We start from the raw sequence: 23,458 nt of genomic DNA, 5'->3' as shown, positions 1-23,458 counted from the left end.
TGAGCTGGGGCGGGGTGCAGAGAAACAGGTACTGGGTTATCATAGGGGTTTCTTTAACTCTATTCCTGGGGGAATTTTTGTGTGTGTCTGTATTGTTACAGACATACTTACTGGCAGGTATTTTGAAATAAATTACCAAAATAATAGAAACTGGCATGATTATGCAGTGTTATTTTGACAAATAAAATTTGCAGAATTTTAAAATATTGTGCACAGAATTTTTATTTTTTGGTGCAGAATTCCCCCAGGAGCATGTGATGTTATTGCTACCATGCTAGATCACATAAATGAACAGAGGACAAAACTGCCATTAATGAAGTTGCATTTTGAAGGAACAAAACATTACAAAAGCCAAAAACAGCAATCAAAATGAATTCAAAATAAGGAATTTCAATAAAAAGCAGACAGCAAATAAATGAACAGGTATTTAGTTGACTACTGTAGCTCCCTCCTCTACCACAAAATAAGAACTTATGTACAGTACCTAGCATAAATGGGTACTGATCCCTGACTGGGGCTTCTAGGCTGTAATGTAAAGCAATAGATAATAATAACAGCAACAGAGTAGGAACACAAAAGACAGACCATCACCCTACACCTGTTCTGGATGCCATGCAGACAGGCTGGTTTACAGAGAAGCTACTGTGCCTTCCAACTGAGGAGTGCCAGGTCGTGGTGTTCTCACCACAGCCCGTCTCTCTTTCCTCACAACTGCCATTCAAAAGGCCAGCAAAATCACTCTCCATAAGAGCTAGTCAGGGAGTGAAGAAGCAGCAGCACCAATGCCATGGACCCATCCCTTGCCCCTGCTGAGCAGTTGAGCCATCGATTGGGATTAAAAGGAAGGTACAGCTGCCTTTGTCTCTCTCTCCCCTCCCCCCCGGGAAAACTGAATGGCCAGGCCAAATTCTAACTTAACTATCCTATTGTACTAAAAGACAGTACAGGAACTGGCAGAGGAATTGATGGTACCTCCGCTGTGTTTTCCCTCCAGGAGAGAGGTCACAGCTGTAAATCCCAAGCGGAAGTTAGGCTCCTAACTCCCTTTGAGGAGCAGGGTTTAGACCACACCCTTCTTTTGCCATTTCCTATTGGCTAGTTTAGGTGGCTCCTCACAATACGCTGGCTTTTGTGACTCCCATTCTTAGGCACCTAACAGTCCCCATGCACTGTATAGGGAGCCTGTGTGCCTATGTCAGGGATAAGGATTGCATTAGGTGGCAGGGTGACTAAAGTAAGGCATAGCAATGCTAAGCCGAAGTCTCTTTCGTGGATCTAGCCCTGTGTATTTTTTGCAGTGAGACAAAGACAGAAACTGGGAGTGAGGGGGTGGGGGGAGTCCTTTAACTCGACCTGCTAACTCATGTGAAAACTACGAACTGCTTTGTTTTCACTAGGATTTTACCTTGTTACTTAACTTGAGCTAAGAATGCCCCTTTTTTGCCAGTGAACACACAGTCTATGAGGTTAGTGAAAATTATTATTATACCTGTTTTCAGATAGGTGAACGGAGGCACACAAAGGCTCAAACTCACTGAGCAAGTTAAATACAAAGTAGGGAATGGATCTCAGGAACTCTGATTCCCAGTCTGCTACTCAAATAACTGCACTGCCTCTCTAAAGTATATAGGGTGTCTTTCCATGCCAGGCTTGCAGAGTAACAGATTTTTCAGATGAAAATAAGGAGCTGCCTTATGAAGATTGATCACGTGCTAATGTCATGCTAATATTCAAAAAAGGCCAGTGGGATGATCTAGGTGATTGTAGTTAGCCTGATGTCAGTCCTGAGCAAAATCATGGAAAAAGCTGATACAGGATTCAGTCAATACAGAACTAAAGGAGGGGAATTAATGCCAGTCAGCATGAATTTATGGAAAACAGATCCTGTCAGACAAGCCTGTTTTCATTCTATGATGAGACTACATGTTTGGTTGATAAAGGTAACCATGTAGATGTAATATACTTACACTTTTGTAAGGCATTTGACTTAGTATGACACAACATTCTGGTAAAAAAAATAGCACTATGCACTATCCGGAGAGCGTACAAGAAATGGACTAAGAACAGGCTAACTGACAGAGCTCAAAAAGTCATTGTCAATGGCAAACCATTATTGAATAGGGATGCTTCTAGTGAGATTCTGCAGGGATCATACTAAGCCCAATGCTGTTCAGTATTTTTATCAATGATTGGGAAGTAAAAATATAATCACTGCTTATAAAAATTGTGGCTGATACAAAGATTGCAGAGTGGTAAATAATGATGAGGACAGATAATTGTACAGAGTAATCTGTATCACTTGGTAACCTGGGCCCATTCAAACAAAATGCAAGATCAAACATCCAGGAACAAGGAATGCAGGCCGTACCTACAGAATGGAGATCGGTATCCTGGGAAGCAGCAACTCTGAAAAGTATTTAGGAGTCATAATGGATAAATACCGTGAGTTCCCCGTGTGCTGTTGTGGCAAAAAGGGCTAATGCTATCCTTGGATGTATAAACAGGGGAGTGGTGAGTAGGAGTAAGAAGGTGAGACCAATATTGGGATCCTGTTTACAGTTCTGGTGTCCATGTTTTTACAAGGATGTTGAAAGATTGTAAAGGGTGAAGAAAGCGCCACAAAAGTGGTTTGAGGGCTGGAGAAAATACTTACAGAGATTTAAAGAACTCAATCTCTTTAGCTTCTCAAAAAGAAGATTGAAAGGTAAATTGATTTGTGTGTGTAAGAACTGTCACAGGGAGAAAACACCAGGTACTACAGAGCAGTTTAATCTAGCACAGTGGTCTCCAACCTTTTTATGCTCAAGATCACTTTTTGAATCTAAGGGCAATCGAGGATTTACCCTGCCCCTTCCCCAAAGCCCCACCCTGCTCACTCTGTCAGCAGCAGGTATGGGGTGCTGGCTCTGGGAGGGGGCTCTGGGCTGGGGCAGAGTGTTGGGGTTCAGGAGGGGGTATAGGGTGCTTGCTCTGGGAGGGGAGTCAGGGCTGGGCCTTGGGGTGCAGGAGGAGATTCAGGGTGCAGAAGGAGGTATGGGGTGCTGGCTCTGGGAGGGGGCTCAGGCCTGGGAGTTGGAGTGCAGGAGGGGGCTTGGGGTCCTGGCTCTGGAAAGGGGCGCAGGGTGGGGCTTGGGGTGCGGGAGGGGGTTCAGGCTGCAGGAGGAGGTATGGGGTGCTGGCTTTGGGAGGGGGCTGGGGTGCGGCCTCACACTGGGCAGCACTTACCTCTGGCAGCTCCCGGTCGATGGCGGGTGCAGCGAGGCTAAGGCAGCCCCACACTGCTCCAGGAAGGGGCCAATGCACCCCTGCAGCCCCTGGGGGAGGCATGTGGCTCCACACACTACCTCTCCCTGCGAGCACCGCTCCCGCAGCTCTCCTGGCCAATGGGAGCTGCGGGCGTGGTGCCTGCAGGCAGGAGCAGCACATGGAGGGAGAGCCCTGCCCTCCCCCGGGGGCTGCAGGACTGCACTGGCTGCTTCCGGGAGTGGCATGAAGCTGGGGTAGGCAGGGAGTCTGCCTTAGCGGCAGCCACACTGTGCCACCGGAGATCACGATCGACTGGGAGACCCTCTAGGATCGACCAGTCGATCGCCATCAACCGGTTGGTGACCACTGATCTAGCAGATAAAGTTATAACAAGAACCGAGGGTTGGAAGCTGAAGCCTGGCAAATTCAAGAGTCCAAGGGTAGGCAACCCATGGCACGCGTGCCAAAGGTGGCACGCAAGCTGATTTTCAGTGGCACTCACACTGCCCGGGTCCTGGCCACCGGTCTGGGGGGCTCTGCATTTTAATTTTATTTTAAATGAAGCTTCTTAAACATTTTAAAAAACTTATTTACTTTACATACAACAATAGTTTAGTTATATATTATAGACTTATAGAAAGAGACCTTCTAAAAACGTTAAAATGTATTACTGGCATGCAAAACCTTAAATTAGAGTGAATAATTGAAGACCCAGCACACCACTTCTGAAAGGTTGCCGACCCCTGCTTTAGTCAAACACTAGTTATTGGGCTCAATGCAGCAGTAACTGAGTGAAATTCTATGGCCTGTGTTATACCAGAGGTCAGACTAGATGATCTAATCTAATGGTCCCTTCTGGCCTTAAAATGTAGTGGTTATCTTTGCTGATGCTAGATATTCATCTTCTTCTTACAACCAGGTTGTTTTGGTTGTTGGGTTTTTTTTCAATCAAATACCTCTTTTAGGGCCAAATTTATCACTTATATAAGCAGAGACAACACATTTAAAGTCAGTGGTGTTGCACCCACTTGCACCAATGCTGAAGTTGGCCCAATACCGTTAAAATATTTGTAAATATGCAATGTTCATCCTGGATGTTTTTATTTTCTTTTAAATCACATTCACTCCTTCTTTGTCCCAATACTAAACAGTCAAAGTTCCTATCAGACTAATGATAATTTTCCCTCTGATGTTTCAATAACATTTTAGTGTAGATTGAATTTAAGACAATAATTTGCTAACACATCCTGTACGTTATCAATCCATCACTTATCCTTTTGCGACACCCACTTGAAGAAGTTGCTGTGTATATGACACATACCCCTGCCAACTGGAAGGGCTTCTGCATTACAGCACTGATCAATGAGTTGGTGGCAATGTTCCACCATGGATTCCAGCTGTGCTTTGTCATAAGAAACTCCCAAGAATCTCACCAACTGCTCAACCATTGTTGCAAGGTCCTGTAAGAAAGTATTTAAAAACAAGTAAAAGTCAATAGACTTCAAGATTAAATATACGAATGCAAAAAATGTGTTGAAGTGGAGTTAAGGCTGCAACCGCAAAATAGCATCCTGTGCGGCTTGTTTGCCCTTCCTGAGTGTGAAAGTTGAATCCCCCAGACTCAAATGTTGGAAAACCAGCAAATGCCAGGGGAAGAAACATAGATGCCTAGGAAACCTGAGGTGCCTGCAAGGCCTGGTGTGAGTTTTGTGGATCGAAATGGAGCCCAAACTGAGACTTTGGTGCCTAAACCCGTGACTTAGATATCTACATCTGGTATTTAAGCGCATAAGTAGCTTTGTGGATCTGGCCTTAAATCCTTATTAAGGCTCTTAAATAAATTACCTGATTTTCAAAAAGTGCTGAGAAACTTCACAGCTTACATGAAAGTCGGTGGACGCTGCTGGTGATCAATGGTTTGAAAAATTAGGCCACACGTTTGGGAGTTCAAGTATGGACTCAGGAGTCTGACTTTAGACTCCCAATTTGATGAATCTAAGTCACGATCAATATCAGGCAATAGAAAATTCTTTATAATATCTGGTTTACCTTGTGCATATCTTCATACTTGAGGAAAAGAACATTGGAGTCCGTGTGATGTTCCCAGAATTCTTGCACATGCTCAAACCATGAACCATATCCTACTGCAGAGACAGAGAACATTATAACTGACGAGGAATATGATCAATATTCTTATGAGTCCCTCTTGAACAGGAACTGAGGAAAATAAGTACCTTTGAATGGCTGAAGCACTTTATACTTCCAAGGGAATTTTGTTTGTTTCTGCACTGTTTCTATTCCTAATAAGGAACATCACTGAAATAGAGCATAGTCTCCATCAGTGTTGATGAGATCTTAACACCTTCACAGAGAGCTGATTTGCCCTAAAGGCATGTTATTATGGCTCTGCATTCAATGCAAAAGGCCACCGTGTTGCATGATGAGCACTCTTTTGAGATCAAGAATACTGATGCATTGCTCATGAGTAGAAAGGGAGCCAGCAGAAAAAATGTGCCTGCAGATTCCCAATCACTATGCATATTACTGAATGGGAATGAGAGGACATTCCTGCAGTTTACATGTCACACTGCAGTCCACTTTCCTTTCGCTTGGCTACACTCTGCAGAACATAGCTTCGAGGGAGAGTAGTGTAGATGGTCTTAGAAACCATTATCCACATTTGATAAAAGATTCCTCCTCACTGCATTCCTATGTGCAATGCAATTTCTAGGGTCAACATTTTCTTTCTTACTTAAGAAAGTAGTGAGGAAATGGCCCTATACATCCAAATGTTGTTCTGGAAACAAAAGTGAAAATCAAAAATAAAAATCTATAACCAGGAAATTCTACATACAGTTAAATCTTTCCCCTCCCCAGTGCCCCAAAATCTAAATTTACTGTCTTGTTTCTGTTGCTTTTAAATTGTCTAGGAGCACTTCTGCTCATCCAAAAGAATATCAGTACTTAGGCCCAGAACTTTATCTCACTTACACTGGTGTAAATCCAGAATACATCCATTGACTTCAGTCAATGTACACCAATGTAATAAAGATCAGACACTGGTCCCTACAATCTGAGAAAAAAATGTCTTTTGCTGCAAATTTTATCAGAAGAAAATATATTTGGGTACACCATCCAGACAAAAATACATTCTGAAAATTTGTTAATTTATCTGTTTGTCATCTATCATAATTTCTAATGAGTATTTCAAATCATCAAGAAGTAGGATTTGTGTAAAACAGGTGAACATTTTTCCACTTTTTGCACAAAACGTCTTGTCATCTGACTATGCGCAATTTTCTTTTCAAATTATGTTTTTCCATGAATTCAACAAAGTAGCTATACAAAATAAGAAAATATTCCACTTCTGAACTTCGCATTTTTAATTTAATAATGGGCTCATTTTTACTTCACAAAGGGGCCTGTTTTCATGTGAAAATTCACAAAACACAGGTCATTTTCCAGCAAAACACACCCATTTTCAATGTATATAACAGTATGTGAAAAATTTGAGCTCTTTCTGTTGTTATGACTATTTCACACGCCTCTAAATATGTGTTTATATTAGGTCTACAAATTGGTGAAGCAAAAAATGTCACACAGGATAGCTCAATACCGGCTGCTCCTAACCCAAGCCGGGTGGATTTGATGGTACAGAGCAGCAAGCATTTAAGACAGTGTTGACAGGTTACCATTATCTTATATGAGGAAAGCCTCTCAAATCTTCAGGGGATGATGCTACAGAATGAGGCGGTTCTCTGACTTCATCCCCATGCCCTGAAACTAAAGAGCCACCATGAAGAGAAGGTGTGCGGAGGGGTTTCTACAGGGCCAGGATGGGAGAGGGATGGAGGGAGAATGATGTCATGTTGGCTCAGTCCTCTTCCTCCAGAAAAACTTTGGCCAAAGGAGCAGGTTTTCTTCTCCTTTCATTCCCTTCCAGGGGAAAAAACTGAGGGCATGACATGGTCCTTAGTTAAATGTATTACACTATAAAAGGCCCCATTTGCACAGTTATAGGAACATAGAAAGTGTTATAATGTTTTACTGACTCTGTGATGTTGGGTTAAATCACATACCTGGGGCAAGATAACTGAACTAGCTTGAGTTTAAAGCACTCAGGGCTTGTCTACACTGGCAATTTACAGCGCTGCAACTTTCTCATTATGGGGTGTGAAAAAACATCCCCCCTGAGCGCAGCAAGTTTCAGCGCTGAAAAGCGCCAGTGTAGACAGTGCCCCAGCGCTGGGAGCTGCGCACCTCATGGAGGTGGTTTTTTTAGAGCGCTGGGAGAGCTCTCTCCCAGCACTCTGGCATGACCACACAAGCCACGTTAAAGTGCCACTGTGGCAGCACTTTAGCGATGCCAGTGTAGACTAGCCCTAACTGCCTGGAGCTAGAGATTTTTGTGTGTGGATGGGAGTCAGGTTTGGGGCAATACTCAAGTCATACTTTGAGCTAACAATGCAGTATAGACAAGCCCATAGAAACTGCCATTGTGAAACAAGCCAATAGTCCATCTTGTCTGGGTATATTGTTTCCTACAGTGGCCAGAACCAGATATTTCAGAGGAAGGCATAAAACCTCCATAATACCCTTAATTTTACGATAGCACAATGTAGCTACGGTGTGCTCCACTGCAGATAGGCTGAAGGGTATTCCCACATAGTGCCTGATCCCTTCTTCTTGACTATGACAAAAACTTTCACCCTTAGCTTGGTCCAATCCTGTGAGGAGCAGAGTGACTCCCAAGAGGTGATGAGTGCCATCAACATCCACTGAAATCATCAGGAGCTGAGGATGCTTGGTAATTCCCACAAGGCACCTGGCACATTGCAGGATTAGGCCTTGATTGACCTCACTGAGAGTTTTGCCTGAGTAAGCTGCTGCAAGACTGAATCCATAGTGCCCAATACTGCAGTCTGTGCAATTGTTTAGATAACATGATGACAGTTTGCATCTACATGGAGAAATTCTACAGTCTGAATCCATCCATTAAAAATCAGTTGGCAGTGCCCATGAAACAACTAAAATATCACCAGAAATATAATCATATACCAGTATTATAATAATAATATATAGAATGCAGAGGTAAAAATAAATGGATAATAGATTGCATCATGCACAGAGAAAAGTTCCTTACACTTGTCATTCATAAACCTTCGACAGAATTCTTGAAATGTTCCTCTGTAGCTCATGGTTCTTAGGGAGCGGTGAAACTGGTAATAGGACACTACCAGGTCTTTGGGGTTGCGAGCCATGTATATTACCTACGAAAGTGAAAACAATTCATGTTATTAAAAGCATATTTCCTTCACTTCACAAACCATGCAAGCACCAGTGGGTGGTACAGCTAATCAAACACCAATTCATTTTTACCTTGGAATCACCATTATGGAGGTCTGAAGGCAAAAACCGATATGGTAGGTGGCTTTTTATGAGGCGAGGAGATGTGAGCTCCTAAAAGAAAATGGAAGCAGAAAACATTTCTCACTGCAGATAAGTTGGCTGGCATTTCTTTCTAAATTGTCAAATGTAAAGTATCCTTACTGCACTGCTTTACATTGACAAACTCACTGCTCAAACTAACGAGGATTCGGGGCGAAGAATTTGATTATGGTTTTCCATTTGTTTCCAAACGTCAAAAGTTAAGATAATGAGACTTTGCAGCAATTGGTCATTTCCAAATCTCTTACCTTCTTTTTACCAACGGATTTTTCACGATGAGGAGTGGGATTTTCTGAAGCATTTTGGGTCTGGCTAATTCTGCTGCCATTTAAGTTAATATCAATGAGAGCAGAGTTAGCTGGACATGGAGCACTTTTGCAAATCCCACCCTAAATTTCTTCACCAACATTTTTCTTTATTTCACTCATGCACTTTAAAGTACATTCAGAATTAGGCCCAGGCAAAGCACTCAATCAAATGATTTATCAGTGTTGGGTCAATATTTTAAAAACAGAACTTTTTAAACTTTGAGACAGTTACTGTATTGTTACTTGAATAAGCTACTGGCAGTTAAAATCATAGGGATTTATATTTATAGAGGTGTTACCTGCAATGTAGCTCTCTGTATGCAATCTAACACTAAGCTCATTCACTATTATTATTTGTATTGTGGTAGCTCCTAGGAACCCTGTTCATGGACCAAGACCCCATTTTGCTAGGTGCTGTACAAACATAACAAAAAGATGGTCCCTGCCCTAAAGAGCTTACATTCTAAGGCCACATCTACACCACAGGTGCTAATGGTGTAGCTACAGCACCAGCTATGCCACTGTAACCCCACAGTGCAGACTGAGACTACAGTGATAGAAGGGGGTTTCCCTAATGGTGTAGGAACTCCACCTCCCTGAGTGATGGTAGCTAGGTTGACAGAAGCATTCTTCCATTGACCTAGCTGCATCTACACTGAGGGTTAGATCAGCATAGCTACTGCATTGAGTGGATTGAATTTTTCACACCCTTGAGCACCACAACTATGTTAACCTAAGTTTTAAGCGTAGACCCCTAGACTTTAAGGTCAGAAGGGACCATCATGATTGTGTAGTCTGACCTTCTGCACATTACAGGCCACAGAACCTTGCCTACCCACTCCTGCAATAGACCCATAAGCTCTGACTGAGTTACTGAAGTCCTCAAATCACGATTTAAAGACTTCAAGTTACAGAGAATCTGCCATTTACACTAGTTTAAACCTGCAAGAGACCCGTGCCCCACGCTGCAGAGGAATGTGAACACCCCCCTCTCCCTGGCGAGAGACTCTGCTAATCTGAGCTGGGGGAAAAATCCTTCCCAACCTCAAATATGGTGATCAGTTAGATCATGAGCATTTGGGCAAGCCCCATTAGCCAGACACCTGGGAAAGAATCCCCTGTAGTAACTCAGAGCCCTCACCAGCTTCTGTCCCATCACCAACGGTTGGAGATAGTTGCAGATTGGCTACATGCTGTTGTAGACAGTCCCATCATACCATCCCTTCCATAAAATTTATCATGCTCAGTCTTGAAGCCAGTTAGGCTTTTTGTTTCCCTTGGAAAGCTGTTCCAGAACTTTACTCCTTTGATAGTGAGAAACCTTAATCTAATTTCAAGTCTAAACTTGCTGATGGCCAGTTTATATCCATTTGTTCTTGTGTCCACATTGGCACTTAACTTAAATAACTCCTCTCCCTCCCTGGTATTTATCCCTCTGATGTATTTATAGAGAGCAATTGTATCTCCCCCCAACCTTCTTTTGGTTAGGCTAAACAAGCCAAGCTCTTTGATTCTCCTCTCATAAGGTATATTTTCCATTTCTCTGATCATCCTTCTCTGCACCTGTTCCAGTTTGAATTAATCTTTCTTAAACATGGGAGACCAGAATTTCAGTCAGTATTCCAGATGAGTCTGAACATATTGGCAATAACACTTCCCTATCTCTACTGGAAATATCTCACCTGATGCATCCTAGAACTGCATTAACCTTTTTCACGGCCAAATCACATTGGCAGCTCATAGTTATCCTGCAATCAACCAATACACTCAGGTCTTTCTCCTTCTCTGCTGCTTCCAAGTGAGAAGTCCCCAGTTTACAACAAAAATTCTTTTTGTTAGTCACTAAGTGCATGACCTTGCACTTTGCACTATTAAGTTTCATCCTATTTCTATTACTCCAGTTTTCAAGGTAGTACAAATCTTCTTTTATGATATTCCTGGCCTCCTCTGTATTGGCAATATCTCCCAGCTTCGTATTGCCCAACATCCGCAAATTCTATTAGCACATTCCCACTTTTTGCGCCAAGGTCATCAATAAAAACGTTAAATAAGATTGGTCCCAAGACTGATCTCTGAGGAACTAGTAACCTACCCCAGCCTGATAGTTCATCTTTCAGTATGACCTGTTGTAGTCTTCTCTTTAACCAGTTCCTTATCTACCTTTCAATTCCCAAATTAATTCCCATCTTCTCCAATCTAACTAATAATTTCCATGTGGAACTGTATCAAATTCCTTACTGAAATCCAGGTATGTTAGGTCTACTGCATTTCCTTTGTCTAACAGACCAACCCCAAGTCACTAGTCCTCATAACCACTTCTCAAAGGTGCAGATGGCATTTCGTTCAAAATATTCTGTACTCCCCAAACCACCGTAGAGACATCCAGGTGTTTGTCTCTCACCCACTCCTGGCAGAAACTTTTATGCAGATCCAGCAAGGGGAAGGAGAAGCTAGGGAACAAACCAGAGCTACCTGATTTGAGTCCCCTTTACTTACATAAGCAAAGGGAAGAACTGGGCCTTTTATATTCAGGGCACCCGCATCAAAGGCATTTACGTCACCAAGTAACATATTTAAAAACATAACGAAGTACAGTAAAACATTACAATAAAATATTTTTAAAAATAATAAACCAATAAAATTCTGAATCATTAAAATAAATTGAGCAGGTCAAGTGACAAAAAGGACAAAAAAATGGGATGGGAGGGAATGGTAATAAATATGGGGATAAGAAAAAGCACCTGAATGTGGAAAGACTTTCAGTGAAGTCAACTGTACCTTGATGATGTCCAGACCAGGCTGAGGATACTCTAGCACTGGAAGCTGTTCATCTATATTCATTAATCCAATCTCATCAGGGTCAGCTCCCTGACTCACTAGATATACCACTTCCTGTAGCAAGCCTGTGCCTCCAAAGATAAACCAAACAACAAAAGAGAAGATATTGTATTATAATCCTTATTTAAACAGAAACACCTGAAAGCAAAGACCTAAACATACAAATAATAATAACTATGTCCTTGAAAGTTTTCTGAAAACTAATATCTAGAGCTACTGTAAGTGCTAATGATATTGGATCTATCCCTCCAGCTGTGTTTTAAACATAAGATCTTCTTCCCTGTAAAATGTCCAAGTTATTTCCTTGAGTAGTTTAAATGTAAATATTTAAATATAAATAGAGTTTCCCAGCATCTTTAATCTCATAACATTTTACCCACATTAGTGAAAATTCACAGCATAAATGTGAGGTAGGTAAATATTATATCCATTTTAGAGATGAAGAATTGAGGTACACAGAGATTGTCCAGGGTCACACATCAGTAATGGGAACAGACACCCTTTCCAGTTCTAAATATTAGGTAACACTACCACTTTGTATGCACACTGCGGTCTTATGTAGAGTAGAGTTTTTGATCTTGTTGTAACTTGAGAATTTACTGATTCTCAGTTAACTCATATTAACTATACAGGAACAACTTGTTCCTGGACAGAAAGGTTTGTTGCTGGTGGTGGTTCACCCTCGTCAATTAATTTGAGTACAATAGGACCAAAAACTCTAATCTAGACAAGGGTTGAAAGCATTGGCCCTTCCTCTTGCAGAGAAGACTCTCTCTGACGTTAGAACTGAAATGGTGGCTGGAAAGGTGCAAAATTGGACGCCCTTAAACCTTATCTTCTGGTTGGCAATCAGTGCAATGTTCTATCAAATGGAATGGAACAGGTCATTTTCAACATATCAGGAAACTTAGTGAATTCTCAATTAGGATTTCTTAATCCCAAATGAGGTGAAAAAAAAATCTCAACCCCACCACTGCTGCACTTTAAGAGGTTGTTCAGTAAATGCGTGAGTGCAGCTGGTATGAAATCACAGCCTGGGAGGCACATTTCTGGGAGTTGCTTTCCAGAGTGAGCCCTGTAAATGTTAAGACTGATGAGACCCATTTCACCGATTTACCTGCCAGCTGAGTACAGGGTAATTAGAATGACTCGGAAGAAGTTCCTTTATATTATAACACCTCTGTCAGTGACCCGACTTGTGCTCCATTTACAACATCCCTTCAAACTCTTCACTCCGCTCCGCATTCTAAAGTGCAGCAGGTATTTTTATACATTAAAATTAATGTACATACGGCACTTCGTTATTAGTCCTTGTTACTCCGTGAGCACCTCACTTTTCCTCATTAAACATTTCGGACACAAGACATCCTGATCTTCTGTAATTTATTTCTGCTTTCTAAATTCCACTTGCAAAGAAAGATGCTGTTACAGCAACCTCAGTCCATAAGGAGAAAATGTATACCTGTTCAGGGATCAACATTAGCACTGGAGCTTTGTATACGACTGTCATCTCCAGCTCAGCTGCTCTACATACAAACAAGAAGTCACATTCATAGTACTCAGGTGTGTTTGGATTGGTGGCGTTAGTGGCAGGGACGGATGGAAGCTTGAACTCTGCTGCAGGCTCCCTGTTGACCTTGTGGTTAGCCAATCAGATAACTAAGGAGAGATAACTCCCATATGGTACCCTCTGTGGCTGCTGGTGAAGAGCCACTCCTGAAGGAGCCAGACTGCTAGGGGAGAAGATGACCAGCAAGCCACTCTGCCACCATGGCACTCTCAAGTTCTACATAGATCTTGCACCATCCACTGGTGTGGGAGGTTATGCTTCCTGCCTCTTCCCTGATGGGGTGGGTCAGCAAGCCACACTCTCCCATGGAACAATGAAAAGGGAAATCTGAATTTTAAAAAAATCAGTGTTTTCTGCCCCATATATTATATGGGTTTTTTCCCCCCACATAGGAGAAAATATGCTCTTAGCAACTCACATGTCCTCAAATTGTCTGCTAGGCATCTGCAAGAAATGTATCGGAAGTAGTTAGCTGTTTAGAAAGATTATTCTGGATACCACAGGGAGGGAAGTCTGGTGATTGTGTGCAGTGCAGACACTCAACAGTGCTTAGGCTTGCACATAAAAGTGAGAGGGTGGATCAAATTGGTGAATTTCAATAATAATAATCAGCACTTCTGCAGTGCTATACAACTTCACACCACCCTTCACACACCAGCTGTCCTCATGACATACCTATCCCTGTCTTACAGATGAAAAAATAGAGACAGAGAGGTCAAGTAGTTTGCCTCCAGCTAAGCATAGAACTCAGAAGTCCCTGGCCCCCAGGCTTACATTCAGGACATTGAACCATGCTTCTTCCTGTCATGAACATTCTGCTGTTTTTCATCTTACCTTTCCAGGTGCTGGGCTTGAGTCTCATTCACACCAACACTCATTTACACTGCTCTCGTCTTTCAGGACCTCAGGGTTAATGAGAATTAGGTCCCTTTTATTTAAGGGAAAACTTGCTGCTAACTCTGAGGTCTTCCTCTTCCTTGGCCCTAATCCAGCACTACCTCTCCTCACACCCAAAACCCTCATGCATTTATACATGCTTTATTCTATGTTTGGTGTGGTTGTCTGTGGGGTTAAAAAAAATATTAAGGGCAATTACCTCAATAAAAATATTTATTTAAAAACAAAAACATCCGTACATTTTTATAATTTATTGTTAAACAAAACCTAAAATGATGGATTTAAACAAAGTCGACAGCGCACCTTTAAATACAATAGAACCTCAGAGTTACGAACACTTTGGGAATGGAGGCTGTTTCTAATTCTGAAATGTTTGGTTTCAGAGTAACAGCCGTGTTAGAGCTCACGAAAGCTCATGCTCAAATAAATTGGTTAGTCTCTAAGGTGCCACAAGTACTCCTTTTCTTTCTGAAATGTTTGTAACTCTGAACAAAACATTATGGCCGTTCTTTCAAAAGTTTACAACTGAACACTGACTTAATACAGCTTTGAAACTTTACTATGAAGAAGAAAAATGCTGCTTTCCCTTTATTATTTTAGTAGTTTACATTTAATACAGTAGTGTACTGTATTCCCGCCCCCCCCCCCATTTTTTTTTTTTTTTTGGTCTCTTCTGCTGCCTGATTGTGTATTTCTGGTTCCAAATGAGGTGTGTGGTTGACTGGTCAGTTTGTAACTCTGAGGTTTTAATATACTTTTAGTATAGAATTTAGGGTTTAATCAGCTGTGTGTGCAGATGTATGAGGAGAATCATCTGATCTAGGAGGAGTTAGAGTAATAATCTGCTGGAGTTCCAGAAAGTAACAGTGGAACCTGGGATTTTCAAAGGAGACTAAGGGAATTAGGTAAATGGGTCCCATTGAATTTCAGTTTCCTTTGACAATCCCAGTCTATAAGAAAACTCAGCTGGATCTTTTGGTAGAGGGGCCAGATCTTTGGCTATGGGCAAGGAGCATCCAATGAGATTTTTTTAGGGAGGAGGAGGTGAGCTGGAGGGGGGGAAAGCAATTACAAAGATGATACAAAGCTCACCTTTGCACTATGTAGTCCTGAGCCCCTGCTGCATGGAGGGCCAATCCTCTGCCATAAATTAGAGCAACTTGAGTATTACTCACATCCTTCCATCGGTGCAACTGAAGGACAGAGGCAGTTGCAAAGCTAACGTGCACGCACAACAGAGCTTTACTTAGGTGCAACTGGAAGGACCTCGTGCATCTTTTGGGTTATACAACATCTTCTATGCAAAATGCTTCCCTGTAACATTTTTTTGTGTTTCACTCATGGTGTTGCACAGAAAGAAAATACTCAGTGACAGAAGGGATTAGGCTCTTAACCTTTGGGAATGAAACACTAGATGCACCAAACATTAGTACCCGCTCCATCCATCCTTCCCCCATCCAGCAAAGACTGTCAGCCCTCTCAGCTGCAAGATCATATGCCACAATGGACTCACACTGCATTTATATTTATTCAACACCAATTAAATCAAAGCTAACAGAGTCAGCCAGCATCTGGGGTATTGAAGCACACTGTGTTCTTTAAATAGCTCCCACTGACCATCTTTCTTTAGTGTCAATGTACATTCCAAGGGAAAAGATGCCACAGCCGGGAACTGTGATTTTCTGGGAGGCTCATACAAATTATATTGGAACCTATGTTCTCCTCCTGCATAACCACACAGTAAGAGGTACAAAATAATCCACAATCACAGCAGTTTTAAAGTTTGGCAGTTGGGCTGTATTCTCCCTTCTGGTTGCTGTCTGTGGGTTACAGGGTTTCAGAGCCTGTGCTCCAGCCTAAGCCTGAACATCTACACTGCAATTTTTAGCCCTGCAGCCCGAGCCCTGTGCACCTGAGTCAGCTAACCTGGGTAGAGTTGCAATTAAAAAGAGACCCTGGCAGCTCTGGTCGGCCGTTAAAAATCTGGTCAGCGGCACAGTGGGGGCCCCAGGGCCGGCTCCGCAGCTCCCATTCGCTGGGAAACACGACCAATGCGAGCTGTGGGAGCGGCGCCTATGGGCGCGAGGGCAGCGCATGGAGCCTCCCTGGCTGTCTATGCATCTAGGGGCTACAGGGTCTTGGCAGCCAATTCCCAGGAGCCGCGGTAAGTACTGCTGGGACCCCGCACTCTGAACCCTCTCCCACACCCCAACCTCCTGCCCCAGCCCAGAGCCCCCTCCCACAACCAAACTCCCTCCTGGAGCTTGCACCCCCCTCAACACCCCAACCCCCTGCCCCAGTCCCCTCCTGCATCCCAAACCCCTCATCCCTGGCCCCACCCCAGAGCCCACACCCCCAGTGGGAGCCCTCACCCCCCCTGCACCCCAGCCCCCTGCCCCAGCCCAGTGTCCCCTCCCACAACAAAACTCCCTCCTGGAGCTTGCACCCCCCTGAACACACCAACCCTCTGCCCCAGTCCCCTCCTGCATCCCAAACCCCTCATCCCCAGCCCCACACCCCCAGCAGGAGCCCTCACCCCCCTGCACCCCAACCCCTGCCCCATCCTGGAGCCTCCTCCTGCACCTCAAACTGCTCATCACCAGCCCCATCCCAGAGCCCACACACTTTCCCACACTCCGAACCCCTTGGTCCCAGCCTGAGCCCCCTCGTCCACCCCAAACTCTTCATCCCTGGCCCCACCCCAGAATCTGCACCCCCAGCCAGAGTCCTCACCCCCCCACATACCAACCCCCTGCCCCAGCCCAGAGCCCTCTCCTGCACCCTGAACCCCTCTTTTCTGGCTCCACCCCAGAGCCTGCACCCCCAGCCCAGAGCCCATACCCACCACCCCACCCCACCCCAATCCCCTGCCCCAGCTCGATGAAAGTGAGTGAGGGTGGGGAAGAGCGAGCAACGGAGGGAGGGGGAATAGAGTGACCACGGGCGGGTCACACCCTAGAACCAGGCCAGCCGACCAGAGACCAGAAATGTACAAGAGACCCTAGCCGTGGCTTCCCAAGGCAAGCATGAGAAGGAACTCACCTAGCCATGATCCTCCTAGGGCCAACACCCCAGAAATAGTAGTACAAACTAGTTTATAGCCATGCTGCCAATTAACAGTGTGCACTCTGTGAACTACTCCAGAGGAAGTCACAGAACACTAAAGAGTAGTTAATGATGCTTCAAGAATGCTCAATGCTACTTCATTTTTTTAAAAAAAGATAGAATTTAATCTGTGTAAGAGGGTGAAAATATATTTTAAAGCAGCTGTTCTCTGGCTCCTCCCACTGTTCTCTAGCCAATCTCCCCTTTTCCCATATGGCCATCTGGCTACATACATTTTCTGTGGAAGGGAAAAATGGCAGCTGTAAAGTAAGAAACATCCTATGATATCTTCTTTCCTCCCCATGTGGTCAACTGTAACTTGTCCAGAACTGTGTTTTTCTCCAAGTCACATAACAGGGGACAAAGCTGACCTGAGCCCTTTCATATATTCCTTTCTTAACCCCCTATTTTTGAAAGTGTTATGGAAAAATATAATAAAGGTAGGCATATTTTTTCTAGGTATTCATGTTAACACTAGCAGTTTTCCAGTGCAGCCCGTTAGTCTCGCCTCTATTGATCCATCAGTGCTTGGTCAAATTTCAGCTAATACAATACAATGGTACCATTAAGACTCATATTTCTTTTATAGCTTCAGTAAATGCAAGTGCTTATTAAAATGAGGGATGCTAAAACTACGATAGACTGACTGAGCAAATGCTGTCAACAAATTCTCTACCTAGTTCGGTTAATTGCTTGCAAGGTGATTTTCCCTTTCCCTTCAAATGCTCAATCAATAGGAATTTGCCTGAGAAGGACAGAGGTAACACTGCATAAGGACTTAAGGATCTGGTACTGTGTGTTTAATAATTTGGCCTAACAATAAAATAAAGCTGTACTGGATGCCATATTTCCCTAGTTCTTCTGCTATGAATCACCTACTTAGGACCCACGATTCACATTTTGATTTGAATGGGAGTTTTCCTGAGTAAGAACTAAGGCCTACATTTTTCAAAGCAATTAGTGATTTTACCTCCATTTTTGGGTGCCCACCATCAGACACATTAGAGGGCCTGATTTGAAACAAGTGCTGAGCACTCACCGTCTGAAAACAAGGCTCATTTAAAGTGACATAACTTGGGCACTCCTCCATAGAAACTACATCTCCTGCAGCCAAGTCTAGTGTCTTAACCATCAGACCAACTTTAAGGCATAAGATAAATGCTTCATTTACAGATCCAAGGTTGGTAAGAGAATATCTGCTGGTGACAGAGACAGGATTTCAAGCTTCCACAGACCTGTTCTTCAAGTCTGGGAAAGACACTCAAGAGTGTCACAGCTAATACAAGGTAGAACAAATTGTTAAACATGAGGGATTAACACATGTTGCAAGAGACCATTCAAGGTGAAATGAAGAGTTAACACCTCTTCAGTTGTCAGACAAAGGAGAGTTAGTGGGTTACAGCCTGTGTAATGAGCCGTAAAATCCAGTGTCTTGATTTTTAGCGTCTAGCAAAGTTACGAACTTATGCTCCCAGACTCATCTTTTGAAGGTGTTGTGCAGGTTTCCTTTAGGATGAGGACAGAGAGGTCAGATATGGAGTGATCATTTTGTGAAAAGTGTTCACCCACAGGTGATACGGAGTTTTTGTCTTTTATTGTTTTTCTGTGTGCATTCATTAGTGTGTGTAGTGATAGTCTCATTTCACCGACAAAGTTGTTACTGGGACATTTAGTGCACTGGATGAGGTACACCACATGTTGTGATAAGCCTGTGTAGGACCCATAGATCTTGACAGGTGTATTGTGGGGAATATTGATCATCGTAGAAGTGGAGATATGTCTGCAGGTTTTGCATCTGTTGTTATAGCAGGGTCTGGTGCCACTTTGAGTTGGTGTGTCCTGGTCTGTGGGGAGCTTGCTTCTGATGACCTTGGCGAGATTGGGGGGTTGTTTGAAGGCCAAAAGAGGGGGTTTGGGAAAGATTTCTTTCAGGATGAGGTCCCCATTGAGTATGGGTTGTAACTGTTTATTGCAAGTGTTCTCAAACTTCATTGCACTGCGACTCCCTTCTGACAACAAAAATTACTACATGACCCCAGGAGGAGGGACTGAAGCCTGATTCCGCCTGATTCCCACTGCCCTGGGTTGGGGAGCCAAACCCCGAGCTCCACTGCCTTGGGCGGAGAAGGGATCAAAGTTGAAGCCCCAGGGCTTCAGCCCCAACCAGGGGGTCTGTAAGCAGAGCCCAGCCACGCACGGCTGAATCCCCCAGGCTTCAGCTTTGGCCCTGGGCGGTGGGGCTCAGGCTTCACCCCGATCCCCAGCAAGTCTAAGCCAGACCTGGCGACCCCATTAAAATGGAGTCACGACCCACTTTGGGGTCCCAACCCACAGTTTGAGCACTGCTGGTTTAATGACACCCCATGTGGGTTCCAGCGTGGGGTGGCAGGTGACAACTAGGAGTGTGCGGTCGGTGGTGTGGGGTTTTTTTCTGTACTGAAGCAGGTTCTCTCAGTGGCCCTTTCATAATGCGATCTGCTTCACTGGTGTAGTGTCCTTGTTTGGTGAAGGCAGTTTTAAATGATCCATGTAAACTGATTTCAGTTATTTTACTTCCATTTTAAAAAGAAAGCCAATGAGCCACATTCTGTTTTCCAATGGAGATACTCCAGAGTTACATCAGTGTAACTGAGGGCTTGTGTCCCTGGAGACTTAACCCTGGTCTACACTGTGGGGGGAGGGATCTATCTAAGTTACGCAACTTCAGCTACGTGAATAACGTAGCTGAAGTCGACGTACTTTGATTGACTTACAGTGGTGTCTCCACCGCAGTGAGTTTGCTGCTGCTCCCCGGTCGACTCTGCCTGTGCCTCTTGCGGCGCTGGAGTACAGGAGTCAACGGGAGAGCGCTCGGGGGTCGATTTATCGTGTCTAGACTAGTGAAGGCATACCCTTAGTGCACGTGAGGGTGTGAATGTACATCACACTAGCTTGCTACACACTAAGCCACCATGTGGATCCTGCTACTGCGCACTAAAGTTCTGCAGTGCGCTTTAATGTACTGCTGTTTGAATAGATCAAAGTGCACTACAGAAGTGTTAGTGTGCAGTAGCCGGGTTCAGATGGCCAGCTAGTGTACCGCAGGCTAATGTGCTCTAGATGTGCACCCCAGCTTGTCATTCACTAAAACTCCGTGTAAACAAGCCCTGAGAGAATCAGTCCTGGTATGTCTTGTTGGGCTGCCTTTTAATTGTTTCCCCATAAGCTGCAAACAGCAATCTATCAAAACCACAGACTGGAATCCCTTTAGGCCAGTGATGTTTCCTCATTGACACAAAACTGTTACTGTACAGAGCTATTTACATACAAGTATTATTCATATAATTATTATTAGTCTCTTATAATATCATATCCTAAAGAAATACTTCAATAAACTGGTTATAACACCAATGACATTTTTAACTAATGTATTAAACTACTTTTACAAATCTTTAATGTTACAATGGTCTCAATCTTTATTCTCCTTTGTTTCTGCATGCAATTTCCATAGGAGAGAATGGAGAGGCATAGCACTAAGCCAAAATGCATCTCAGATAAGAGGCTGGCTGAAAAGGCTTTCCCAGTTTCATACAGCAATGCAGAGGTAGTGCTGAGTAGTACAACATGGAGGAACAGTGGAAGCTCAGAAAAGAGGACCCATCCACACGTGCGTTTTGTGCATGTTAGGAACACTAACGGCCAGATCTTCTGGTCTGCTGATTTTAAACTCTGCACAGTGGGGGGCATTATTCCCTGATTTATTCCCTAATTATCTGTCCCCAGCCCTGATGCAGGTTAAAGCAGCAGCTGCTCTAACCTGCATCAGTAGGCAACAGTCCACACACTTCAGTCCTCTGGTTGAGGATAGCTGAAGCACAGTGTGTTTCAGCCACACCTCTTGCATGTCCCTTCCCAGCCTCATTACGCTCTCGGCCCTAGGCATTTTGGGAAGTGGGGCAGAAGCAGTCTTGCCGACCCCATGCATTCAAAAACATAACCCAGTCCCCCCAAAACATAAGATTGCTTAAAAATTGTGAGATTTAAAAAACAACACATTTTGGTTTCTTTTAATTTGCCTCCTGAATTATGAGCCTCTGGGGATCATATTTTCAAGTTTTTCACCACAACCCTAAGGGCCAGAAAATTACTTTCTGAAAACGAAAGAAGAGATTCACCCATAGTTCCCTGAGACCCAGAGCTTTAACAATAAATGCCATCTATCACACGACTTGTGATAAAATTATGAGCCCCAACTGTGGACTTCACTAATAACAGAAAATCCCCCACTGGAGAGATGTGGGTGATTTTCACTACTTTTTTGCTGCTGGACCCCAGAGCAGGGGAGAGAATCTGCCCCTGGGACCACACTCTTTAATACTGTACAGTAATTCGATACCAAGGTGAATAGTATTTTAGAAATTGGATGAAGAGAAGAAAATACCACAGAGTAAACAGTTTGCTTGGTCAGTGTGGCCCAGGTAACATCACTGCCAAAAATAGGATAGAAAATCATTTTCTAAACTAATCACTCCATCCAGATTAATCAGTCTTGAAAATAGTTGCCTACTACTGGTTTTATACAGCTTTACCTGGTCCACCCTGAATGGGAAAGCCACATTAACCCATGTTTGAAGAAACCATTTTCAAACCGTTTCTTTACATGGGTAGAATTCCAGTGTAAAGGGACCCAAAGATGCAGTCAAGTGAGAAGGAAGTATGAACAGCACCATGATTACTTCTTCTAGGCATTTTAATATCAACAGTCACTCAGGTGTTCAGTTGTGTAGTTAACTGGGACTCAAAGAGGAACAGAGTATGGCAGTGTGCTTATCCCCTTAAATCTCGGCTATCTAAATGTAACACTCTACCATGGCATAGATATACACAAGACCTATGATGTCAGAATAACAAGCAAAAAAATAGTAAAAGGGCTCTGTAAAGAAAAAGAACAATATAAACCAGGTACATGACCATATCCACAGATAATCCAGTCCTATTACTTGCTTTTCCAGCCTTCCCTCCAGGGCTTCCCTTTGGTGAAGATTACCTCTGTGACTCTGAGTGATTCAGAGGTACTACCTAATATTAGAACCTGGAACAGGAACCAGTGTTGAGAATGCAGGAGACCTGCAGTCACAATGAGAGGAAGATCAACTGGACAGTAAGAAGCTTTGGGGGGGAAACATGTTCTTTATACACTATTCAGGGCAGGGTCTGCCTTCCTATGTATTTGAAAAACACCTGGAATATTCTAGGCATATAAAATAACAGTAATAATCCCAGTTAGTGTTTACACCCACGGCAGGATCTATAGAGCCTCAAATCTCAACTCCTCTACAGCACTGTTAGTGAGGTGAGGGCTCTTATACAACTGTCATCAACTGTGTCCTATATCCAGCTGCCTCTGGCAGTTTCAGTCCCATTCTCATTCTAGAGCCTATTCTAAAAAGATGCCAGAACTGTATCCTGGTGCGTTACCTTAGCAGCACCTAAACCATGCTTGGGCTGCAGTTCTGACTCCTCCCACACTGTTTAACTCCCCTGCATTTTCAGAAAGGTGACATAATGTTCTGTAGAGGGCAATGATGCAGAAAAGAATCTTGTCCTAATGCCAATTTTTTCACAATCCCTGTTTAGGATGCCATTTGCTTTAAATCAGTTAGTACCATTTAGTTATCTTCAGCACCATTGGTTTCAGGGGGCTGAAACCATTGTCTTTATCCTGGCATATAGAGACCCTTAATGTGGCCCCTTAATCTGTGGCCTCACAATGTGTGCTGGAACTGACAAGCAGGGGATGAGAAGGCAGGAGATGTTACTGCATCCAGCCTTTTCTATGAAACCAGTCATTTCCCATGTGCTAGTCACTGCTAGAAGCATGCTTGTCAGTTCTGAAAGTGCTCCCTTCTCATTCAAACTCATACAGCTTTCTTTTGTAGTCAGAAGGGAATTTCCATGGCCCAGTTTGAAATCTGCTTCAGGAAAGTCATCAGCAAAAACCTACCCACACTGGTGTGCATTTGCATATATTTTTGAAGATGAATATCAAGAAGCCAGTCCACCCACA

At 43.5% G+C, this 23,458-nt stretch overlaps 1 protein-coding gene across 3 annotated transcripts in view; it reads right to left on the bottom strand.

The window, feature by feature from the left end:
• Positions 1-23,458, bottom strand: part of SULT4A1 (sulfotransferase family 4A member 1) — a 41,879-nt gene that overhangs the window by 4,510 nt on the left and 13,911 nt on the right. For 2 of the 3 annotated variants that reach the window (XR_012155554.2, XM_073316665.2), the window contains 5 exons: positions 11,781-11,911; positions 8,626-8,706; positions 8,390-8,516; positions 5,296-5,390; positions 4,568-4,706 (listed from right to left, as the gene is read on the bottom strand). Coding sequence is in view for 2 of the 3 variants with exons in the window: in XM_073316665.2 (XP_073172766.1) it covers positions 4,568-4,706; positions 5,296-5,390; positions 8,390-8,516; positions 8,626-8,706; positions 11,781-11,911 (573 nt within the window). In the remaining variant the exon portion in view is untranslated. The remainder of the gene's footprint in view (positions 1-4,567; positions 4,707-5,295; positions 5,391-8,389; positions 8,517-8,625; positions 8,707-11,780; positions 11,912-23,458) is intronic. The other variant, XM_073316675.2, reaches the window with a different exon arrangement.

This window comes from Lepidochelys kempii, chromosome 1, assembly GCF_965140285.1.
Source record: "Lepidochelys kempii isolate rLepKem1 chromosome 1, rLepKem1.hap1, whole genome shotgun sequence".
In the NCBI taxonomy this organism is placed as follows: Eukaryota; Metazoa; Chordata; order Testudines; family Cheloniidae; genus Lepidochelys; species Lepidochelys kempii.
The sequence above is the reverse complement of the archived record's forward strand: the minus strand, read 5'-3'. Positions and strand labels throughout refer to the sequence as shown.